This window comes from Aulonocara sp. 'chitande type north' Nkhata Bay, linkage group LG20 (assembly GCF_057382095.1).
Source record: "Aulonocara sp. 'chitande type north' Nkhata Bay isolate Kocher_YH1m ecotype deep benthic linkage group LG20, A_spYH_male_GT1.1, whole genome shotgun sequence".
In the NCBI taxonomy this organism is placed as follows: Eukaryota; Metazoa; Chordata; class Actinopteri; order Cichliformes; family Cichlidae; genus Aulonocara; species Aulonocara sp. 'chitande type north' Nkhata Bay.
Window position 1 is genome coordinate 20976239 of NC_141363.1, and position 10980 is coordinate 20987218.

Sequence of the window (10980 nt, forward strand, 5' to 3'; positions counted from 1 at the left end):
GGACACAATCAGACATTAGACGCTCTGAGAAATGACTCAGAGTTTAGAAACTTACCTTATTAAAAATCAAGTTAGATCTTTTACCTTGACTTACAGACTTTTACTTTCTTAACGATATACAGAGTTATTAAGGACCGTGGTGGCTGTGTAGGTGAAGAGATATTACAGACAATTGAGCAGTGTCTTCAGTCAAGCCTCAAATGAAAGAAAGTTTTGATGGACTGTGGTTCAAACTTTCTTGGGTGATTTTTTTTTTTTACCTTTGGTTATCCAATGTAAAATTGTGACAGTCTAGGCATCTGTGGATCTCTCTAACCATCGCCTAAATTTCTTCAGGGTGGACATTGAGGCATATCCTAACCACTTGCTAGATGGACGCTCCCAAAACACATTACCTAAGCTGTGGAAGCAACTTGGTCAGACACTCAAACCACGTCCTCCGGATCGAAGCAGTTCATCCTCTCACACTTTATCCAAGGACGAGTTCAGAGGACCCTTCAGAGGATGCTCATTAATAACTTCTTCTCAAACTCATTCTGCTCTTTTTCCAGATAACTTTGAGGTAATAATTCTAGAGGTACAGCTTTGAGGTACTAACTTCTATCCCACTTCATGGTAGCAAGTATATAAGGATGGCTGGATTACCAAGAAATGTGGTTCATGTTCCTCTAGGGACTCATTCCGATACATTTTTTAGTCCTCTATACTCATCAGCAGTTTATCCAGCAGAATTGTTCGTTTACTTTTTGAATTAATCTGATGATTGTTTACATCTCATGTAGTATTTTAAAATCCCTCCATAAGAACTGCGAAGATGATTCGAAAGCTGGAAACTTTACTCACTTTACTCGGCTTCTTTAGAAACTTCATAGCTTTTGAATTTTGTCCAGAAATTTTTCCGGAGCCTAAAGCTCCTCCAGTACTTTGTGTCTGACATTTCAATGGCAGGGCAAAAGTCCCGGGAAGAAGAAAATTAGTCCATTGTTGCATATAACGTGAAGCAGTTTCTGATTGCCTTGCTTACAAAAACACAAAACAAAGCCTTGTCAGTTCATCTGTTGTGAAATGTTTAGGCTGCTCCAACCCGATTGCAGTCAGCCACAAGCTACAGGCAGAACAGCTCGTTTGCACTTGACTGGTTTAACGCTGTAGTGTTCATCAGTGGGAAAATCGCTGGCAATACTTTCACGAGGAGAAAAGCACTATGTCAATAGTCTTTAAACATTGTTACAGTATTTTCTTACACATTTTTACACAGATTTACACGTTTTGAACTTTGCACCTAAAATATCCATATCTCAACAGTTTAAGTGTTGGGAAGCTGACAAATAGAAATTATTGGTTAATTTCACACAGAGAAGAGTTGTAAAATATGTCTGCATATTCAGAGGCAGATGCACTTACATTGTGTTAATAAGACATCATCTAATTGGAGCAACTTCAGCCCGTCTATAACGCTTCCCTTCGTATTTACACCTGGGTTTTGAGCCATCATGTAGTGATTTATTCCTCCAAAGAGACCTGCTGTAATTTTGGAGTTCACATTCTCCTCACCTAAACAGTGGTATTTTACCTGAACATATCCTGTGATGGAGTTCTGAATTGTATTTTATTTTTCATGTGTAGACACAGCACAACCTAAAAGCACCCAGGCCTTGGATTTAAGGGCAAATCTCATCTTCCTCCTGCCAAGTTGCAAAGCTTTTAACATGAGTAACATCTGAGAGAGAGGTGGTAACGGAATCTCCCTCAGATTACAGAGGAGCCTAACTGATTTAAGCTGTTTGAGCTGTTTTCTTTACTACTTGTGTCTTTGTTGGAATACACGTCCAGCACGTTAATGTTAGACGTGGTTCTTTTTAATCAGGACCTGCTGACATTTCACTTGTGAGATCCTGAGTGTATGTGTACACAGCAGTTATTGAGTGCTGGGGTGTTTCTCTTTGATGATTTGAATGGCTACAAACTAAGTAAACTCCTATCCGGGCTTTAAGTCTGACGTCATTAGCCATGTCTGGGCCCAAACTCCGCCACAGGTCCCTAAGTAAAATGATCACTGCAGCATTACTGAGAGTTGAAAAACTGTCTAAATTCTTTCATCTGTAATAAAAATGATCACTGTTGCTGCTCCACCAGGTGTAACAATTAAGTTTAACATCCAGGCATCCATGAATATGGAATTTATGACATTTAACGGAGTTAGAAGTTAGCAAGGAGTTAGCTCGCTAGCTTCCCTCTAAGTATAATATAGCATGTTCTGACTGAGAGATTTATGAAACAAATTCAAATGTACAGCTCTGCTATCACTTCCAACATAAATGAAGACAGGAAAGTAAACAGCAGTGACGTTTGAAAGGTTACTGAAGTTGGGCTAGCTGGTATATAATGTTGTGCTACGTGATCGCTAGCCACACAACTACGTTAGCATAACAAACACAGTGAAGCTTTTTTCCACTCGATAAAAGTTAACGTGAGGGTTCCCGATGGTTAGGGACAAATGCAATCGCATGGCAGGATGCTGTAAACGGACCAAACTTCATTCAGGAGAACAACTGAGATAATCCATCCACAATATCAGGGTAGTCATTAATATACTGCTGCATGGGCTGGGCTGTAGTTGCATCACAAGGGTTTAAAAACTGAGCTTTAAAATGATTAGCGGTAATAAAAACCAAGAGAAGCCAACTGTGATCACTGACTGTTTTTACGGGCTTGTTGAGATTAAATAGAACAACATTAAAACATGTTAAAAACATGTTAAAAAAGTTACAGACCGGATAGACTCGCATTGATATCGTCCGTGTTTGTGCTATTGGTACTGTTGTGAGCTACTGCCTGTCTAAAAAAAATTTAACTAGTGCTAATTAGCAGATATGTATGCGGATATGATTAACCCGTATAGTTTATGAATCACCTGTACAGTCTATGATGCAAAATTGCTAAACAAGGTAGCTAGCATTAGCTGATAATTTCCATCCTCACTGAAAGGAGCTAATTGGGGTGTTTTGTGCATCTGATTGGGATGGTTTCTTAGCAGGCTCCCTGGTTGAGGTGTTCTGGCTATGTCCTAACAGGAAGAGGCCCTGAGATAGACCCAGGACACACTGGAGAGATTAGGCTGCATCTTTCGGCTGGCCTGGGAATGCCTCAGTGTTCTCCTGGATGAGCTAAAGGAGGTGGCTGGACAAAGAGGTCAGGGCTTCTCTGTTTAAGCTCCTGCCCTGGTGACCCAGCTCTGAATAAGTGGCAGGAAATGGATAAATGGATGGCTCTCAATGAATGGTCACTTCTGATTCAAAGTTTCTTGGGACTCAAACTCAGTCCACTGCATTTCAGCCATGCGTTGTCTGCCCAACCAGTAAGCTAAACTGGTGCCCGGGTTTAGTGTTCCTGAAATATGCAAGACCTAGACCCTTAAAAAGATGTAATCTGGAGCTTATCTTGCTCTAAAACTTGTATATATCTCTCAGCTCTGATGTGATCGTTCCATAAGTGCGAGTTTTTCGCTATTTAAATGAAATATTATTGACCCCCGTACAATCAGAGATGCAGACTTAAGAACTGAGCAATTACAACAAGTCAGACTGAACCTCTGCCTTTTAGTCCGGAGGATGTGGAGTCCATGTTTTCCAAAAAAGAATATAAAATTTTGATTTCCAGTTTTTTCACTTTGCCTCAGTCCATTTTGAGCTTTTGCAGTCTTTAATGCCCGTGGGCCCAAAGATATCCCATATCCAATGTCGATTTTCGACCCCGTCCATCTTAAACGGAGACGTCTGTGAAAAGATAATGAGATTTTCAAAGTCTTGAAAATTTTATATCGAGGAACATTTTTCTGAAATTGTGCCACAATTGTTAGCTCACTTGTTCAACGGTTTTAGTTTCAGTCCTTGCAGAGCTCTACTCACATCTTAAACATCCAATTTTTTTCTGGGAAAACAAACAATAAATGGTTGAATTGTTCCACTTTGTAATCAATCATCAGATGTGTTAGACTCTTGGCTTGCAGTTTCCAACACCTCTCCCTGCCTTTTTCCTCCTTTTAGGGTCAGTGAGGTGACCTTGTCTGTCGAGGAGATCCCTGCAGGATCTCTGACAGATGGATAATCCATAATCCTGAATGTATGATGCTGCTGTTGGCTTTAAATCCTCTATACTGGATGTCCCATGTCATGTTTCCAGGGTCAAGAGTTAAAAGGTTGCATCTCTTTCATGCATCTCTAAATACATCAACAGAAAAAAAATGACAGGTGGTGTTATTGCTTCTGTGTGGCAGCCCCCTGCCACATTATCACCCACCCACATAACACTTATTTCTCCATCACCTCCTCCCAGCCTCAGTGTTGGTCTCTTATGAAACGCAGCTGATGAATCCAACCTGCCAGAAGGACGTTTTGCTCATATTACAGCCTTTTAAATCAAGGTTCTCTGTATTTTCTGCAGCAGCATTCAACAACTGAGCTGTTCACGTCTCATCATGTCAAACTAGTGACCTGAAGTGAGTTAACACTGAAGGCAATCACTGTACATGGACAGTCATATGAAAAGGAAAGTACACCCTCTTTCAGCTCTAAGGTAGAAATCACTGGGTTCAGTTTTAGGTCTTAAAATGAGGTAAATACAACCTGACATATGACAGATTACAAGATGTTGTTATTTATTTGTCAAACACTAAAGAGAAAGAAAAAAGTGTGAAAAATGAAGTGTGTCTCCATAGGAGTATTCCCACTAATCAAATGCACTTGATTAAATGATCATGAGCCAGTGTGAGCACCTCTGTCAGAGAAGATGTTTTGGATGTTTGCTGGTCTTAAGAATTCAGGGATGTTTTGACAAAAGGCCAAGAAGGGAAAATATCAGCGATCTTAAAGAAGCAATTGTTGTCCATCATCCTACAGTGAGACAGATTAAACATTCATCGCAGACGCTAATCAGGAAGCAACCTCACCCCAATAAGGTGCGATGCTTAAAGAAAGCATCTCAGACTCTGCAGGCATCAGTCAAATGTTAAAGTTCATGGCAGTGTTAGCCCTTGTGAATAAGGTGTTCTCTTATTCATACAGGATTGCCCACAGAGAGTAGCTCTGCATGTTTGACTAAGCAGACTTTTATACAAGATGCCCTTAATGATGCAACCCCAAAGGATTTGTGTCTCCTGAACCCTGGAGTTTATACTTGTTATGCAAATGTGTAAACCACCACACTATGAGCCACTGTTAAAGTTCATGGCAGAGCAATTAGAAAAAGACTGAAAAGGCTTGTTTGGAAGCTGATGATCTAGTCCAGTATTTACTTGGACGTGACCAATTAACCAATACCAACCTGTTATGTGTCAGCTGTTCTATCTATTAAGATGTGATTGGTTAATTTGAATTTTTTTTGTTCCCTGTCTTTTATTTAAGCACACTTCTACAATGTTTTTCTATGACCCTGATGAAGGTCACAAGCCGAAATGCGTTGGTCAATCAATCAATCAATCAATCAATCAATCAATCAATCAATGCTTTATTCGCCACGTGCAGGTTGCCCTGCAGTGAAATGGGACCCCCTCCCCTGACCATACACACACAACACAGACATCACATGGGGATACAGGTCGGAGATCGGTAGCGTTACAGAAAAACACTGAAATATACACTACAATGGGAAAGTACAAGAGGAAAAAAAGAGACCTCTACTCATGCTGGGCTCCTGGGAGGACAGCATGAGAACAGGAAACAAAAAAACTCCTCTGCACAAAAAAGCACATAAATGTCCACAGCACAACATTATAGAGCACGTGACAAGCCACAGGGTCGGGTGGGGGGTGGGGAGTAATCTGAAGCAAACACAGCAGCCATCCTGCCCAGCGCTACCATTCCAGCGTGGGCTCAGACCCGCCGTGTTCCCAGGAGGGAACAAGCATCGAAGGCGTTTGGAAAGGGAGGGGTGATGCGTGTGTGCATATCAGTGTATATGTATGTGTGTGTGTGTGTCCAGAGTTCAGCTGAGACAGTGTCCTTCGCCCTGCTAGGCTAAGTAAACAGTCTGCCAGCCAACACAGGTGGCTTTGCATGGAATGGGAAGGAACAGACTAAACAGTCGTTATCAGGGTGTTGTTGTTTGGCTCCAGCCTTGAGCCCACAGCTGGCGCCGAAGGGATAGCCGCATCATAATGGTGGTTTTTCTTTTATGCGAACAACTCATGAGAATTTCAAAGCTGTTCTTTAACACTCCGACACTGGTCTCTCAATCTCCCGTTGGAGAGCCGCGAGCTTCTCCATGATGTTATCAGACTTGCGCTCCGTGGTCTTGTCATTCTTGTGCTCAAAGAGCCGATTCTGAGAACTCACGACTGCAGTGAGCTGCTCCAAGATGTGATCCAACTTTTGCTCAGAGGTCTTATTCTGATTGAACTTCTCCCTGATGTAATCCAATGTACGCTCAGAGGTCTTATTCTGAGTATTCACAGCAGCTGTAAGCGTCTCCAAGATCTTAACCATGCTGCTCTCAATGAGCCCGTTCTGAGAAGTCGCGCCTCGTCCCATCGTTTCAATCCCAGCGGGCAGCCTTGGGGGGGTTTGAACAGCCGGTTCCGCTTTCTTAATTCTCCGATAAGCCAGGGCCAAGCCAGCTCCGATCAGCAAGATCCCTGTTATCATGGTTCCGAATAGGTAGATATCTTCAGCGTCCTCGATCGACAGTCCCGCCAGGCACACGACCCTCCATGTCTGCCACCTGTCCATCGTGTATCCAGCAGGGAAAGTCCCTCCAGGGCACTCGGGTTCTCCCGAGCCCAGACTTCTCGTTGAGGAAAGGGTGTCAATAGAATTCAGAGACCAGTTGATCAAATCCATAATTCTCTTTTAGGTTTTAGAAACAGACTGTGAGAGAGTGTTCCAGGGAAAAGTAAAAACACAAGACAAGACAAGGACATAAGAAGCTAAGCAGAGAAGATAAGGGAGAGGAGAGGAGAAAAAGTGCGACCGCCTTCGCCGAGAGCCAAACGAGAAAATGTCAGTCAATAAAGTTGTTCCTCTTCCCTTAAGTGTTGCTGGAGTTCCTGCATTGTGAATTGTTTGGAAGAGCTGCCAGGAGAAAGCTCTTCTCTAAAAAGGACACGACAGCGAGGTTCAGGTTTGCAAAGTTGAGCAAACCACAAGACTTCTGCAACGATGTCGTTCAGACAGATGAGATGAAAGTAGAGATGTCTGGCCGTTATGCACAGCACCACGTCTGGTGAAAACCAAGGACAGCGTATCAGCGAAAACACCTCATGCCAACTGTCGGCAGGGCTGAGGATTTGGGAACCTTGCATTCACTGAGTTTACCACCAACTCCTCTGTGTACCAAAATATTCTGCAGTCAGATTTGAGGCCATCTGTCTGTCTGCTAACGCCTGACTGTAATTAGTTATTGCAACAAGACAATCATCCCAACATGCAGATCTCCAACAAAAAGGGAAAAAGAAGAAAACAAATTTCTGCAATGACTCAAAGTCCAGACCTCAACCTGATTTGAAATGCTGTGGCAGGCTCTTCAGAGAGCTGTGCATACACTAATGCTTACAGCATAAATGAGCTGACGTGATGCTGTCAAGAGCCAGAATTCATCCACAACTCTGTGAGAGTCTGATGAAGTCAAAACAACATATTCCTTCTAAAAGTGGTTCTACAAAATACTGAATCATTAGGCTAAAACTAATCGACAGTGGGTGTGCTTTCTTCTTCACGTGACTGTAAATCTGTCCTGAATCATGTGATATAATTTTGTTCATTACAGATGAATCAGAATCACTCCCGTCAGTGAAAAAGTCCCCTGCTTGTAATGTCTAGTTTGTGCAGATATGATTAGGGATGGAACTTACTGAAGGACTCATCGAGTTTATGTTGTTTTAGGTTCAGGAAGTGTTCCAGACCGGAGTCTGAGACGGCCTCAGAAGGTTCGAGGTGTAAATTTGTTATGGTTGACGAAAAATACACAAAAATAAAAGAATTTTAGTCCAGACTCACAAAGAAAGCAGAAAGACGAGACAAAACCCTGACAGTAATCCACACAAGTAACTAACCTTCAAACAGAAAAAGAAGTAACTGGAATAAGAACAAAGAACCACTCAGAGTCAGAAACATGAGAGCAAAGTAAAACCCAAGGATTACATCAGAACCAGCATGGAGACTTTGGCATTCAAAGTATTTGCTATATACTGTCAGAAATCTCATGAACTGTCCTACCTTTAAATACACAGTAGTGTTTGAACTAGGGCTGTTCGATATAACAATATATATCGGATGACGATATAAAAACGTCTATCGTTTCATTTTACGCTATCGTTTGTTTCGTGGTGTCGCAAAATCAACTGTTTACAGCAATATTTCTTCATGGTTTTGATGGTCACTGTAGTTATTATTCATTTCTTAAAGTTCTCTCTTTCTCTTATATTTAATATAACCACACTACAGACGGACAAGCGCCTGTTTTTATGCGTTGTCGTTAGCAACAATGACGGTAACAGCATCGCGTGTCCGCTTGTTTATGTTCCACATAAACCTTTCACAATAAAGCTCAAGATCCTGTTGAGACTTTTCAAAATAAACTGAATCACGTGAAAGAGCAGATTATTTACGGATGAGAAGTAAAAAAGAGCCGTCAGGTGCTAAAAAATAGACCTTAGACTCAAACGTTAGAACAGGCAGTTCCCTGCAGCAAGCGAAAATGTAACATTACAAAAAATGTTACATTTTTTTGATTTATATCGTTATCGGGACGATAGAATTCTTATATCGGGATATGAGATTTTGGTCATATCGCACAGCCCTAGTTTGAACATCTGTATTTGTGGCAGGAAATCTTGACCTGCAGGGAGTAATCTGTTCCAGCACCATGGCCCTAAAAGTGGAAGAGCTCCTCTTCTTCCGCTACTTTCAAAATGTCCCAGCACACACTGACTTTGGTGTGATGAAGCCAAACACCACTTTCTGAGATTTCAGCAGGACTTTAGTACAACGCCTTTGAAATGTAGGGAAAAAAGCCCCCTCCAGATTGATTAGTAGGTTACCTGCTGATGTGTAATACCTACTCTGATTAGGGATAAAGTAAAAATGCATTAAAGGGAGAGCAGATATCCTGTGACTGCTGCTGTGCTTTCAGGTAAAACTTTGACCTGGGATTAAAAGCAGGCAGATTATGTCTGGAATATGATACTTTTATAAGACGAACCTGAAACAGATGCAATCTAATCCACCCTAAATACAGCTAAGGATGAGCAGAGCCGTGTGCCATGACAGAGACATTAGAAAACAGTGACCCTTTCTGTTAGAGCAACAAAGGAGTGTAGAGGAGGAGGAGGAGGATGTGAGGAATTTGGTTATGTGTCAGAGAGTGAGAGCATGGAGGCTGCAGGAGGAGGACGGCTAGAGTGACACTTAAATTACCATCCTGATGTTTTTTCTCTTTTTGTTTTTATGCAGCCATGTTTCCAAAAAAGTTTGGGCACTATATGAAATATAAATCACAAGAAACTACAAAGATCACATGTCAAATACTGAGTGTATTCAATCGATGAGCGGCTCATCACTGTCTTTGTTACCTGTTAATGTTCAGGCTGCGGTCGACACTCAGCTGTAACTGTGTGTTCTTGGCTAGCTTAGCGTTAGCATGCTGTCTGTGCAGGTGCTTGCAAGGAGCTGTTGTTGCGTTAGCAGCATAATGCGGTTGTTTCTGTCCTGGATGCATTTTACAGTCGTACTCGTATCTTTTTGTGCAGTAACAATAAAAGTCAGGTCTGTATCTCCACTCCATCATTTTCCTCCCCACGCACACGGACTAATACCAGCTGACTGCAAGTGCAAGAAGAAAATTGAAAGTTTGTTTTGTGTTTGTTTCTTTCTGTCTGCCTGCTGCACAGATAACTGAAGAAGCTTTGTTATGCAGTGTAATTACTGAATTTAGTCCAGTAATATGTTACATTCAAAAAGAAAAGAAAGCAGAGGCTGCATTTTTGTTTCAGTGTTTTAGAGTTCGGACGCTGCATTTGTTAAAACTGATGTTCAGAGCCGCTGCTGAGTCCATGCAGTTATTTCCACCACAAAATCCTATTAATTCCTTTACTTTACAATATAACGCAGCTGTAAGTCTTTCCATGATAAACTCTGTCATGTTCTGTCGACAAACTTTACTCTTAAACTGTCAAACTGCCCTCAGAGTCTTCACGGGATCATGAATCAGTATTTCTGAAATGCTGTATTCATCCCAATCATATCAGTAGTTAACCTCTTTAGCTGTGACCCTCTGTGCTCATGTGATATTAATCTTGGATTTTCTGCACTTTACACTTTACACATTCTCCTCAACAACTTTAACTTTGTTCAACTATGTAAACTAAACTCATGTGAGGTCATCCTTAGTTTTTATACTAATATCAAATAGTTATGAGATATTAGCCCCAAACAAGAGGTGTCAGTGTTTGGTTTCCCTTGTCTGTTGTCTGTCTGCCGTTTTCCTTTTTGTAAATAAACATAGTTCTGTGCTTCTATATCTTATGAATCCCACACTGGGTTTCCATAATCACAGTTGCTCTGTGTTGTATTTTCCCATGTCCCGTGAGTTTTCACTGAATGAAGGCCTTGTATGTATATTTTGTGTTTATGTGCAGATGCATGCCCTGGTTTTGAGGATTATCCCAGTTCTGATCACGTTTAAGAAACAATAATCCTAAAGAGGGACGGGGCTCAGCGGGAAACTATATCAGAAATAAATGCCAAACCAAACCTGACTGTACCATTACAGCTGCAGCATTAAAGTAAAAGAATGAACTACAAGGACACAAAGCTGATAAAATGTGTCAAATGTAAACATGTTTCATTGTGTTGAGTGGCTCAAATAAAGGGGCGATTAAACTTCAGGGGTGGTAGGTGTTCCCCCAGGCAGTATCTTTGATTTAACATCAAACTTTATAATAATAACTACATGGAAATGCTCTGAAACACTAACTGTGGAAATATG

The 10980-nt window shown here is 41.4% G+C and overlaps 1 protein-coding gene across 1 annotated transcript; it reads right to left on the reverse strand.

The window, feature by feature from the left end:
* Positions 1-6206: 6206 nt before the first annotated feature.
* Positions 6207-6851, reverse strand: LOC147305534 (uncharacterized). The gene has a single exon (XM_086278341.1). The coding sequence runs from the start codon at positions 6834-6836 to the stop codon at positions 6207-6209; it is 630 nt and encodes a 209-aa protein (XP_086134467.1). The 5' UTR covers positions 6837-6851.
* Between the last annotated feature and the right edge of the window lie 4129 nt (positions 6852-10980).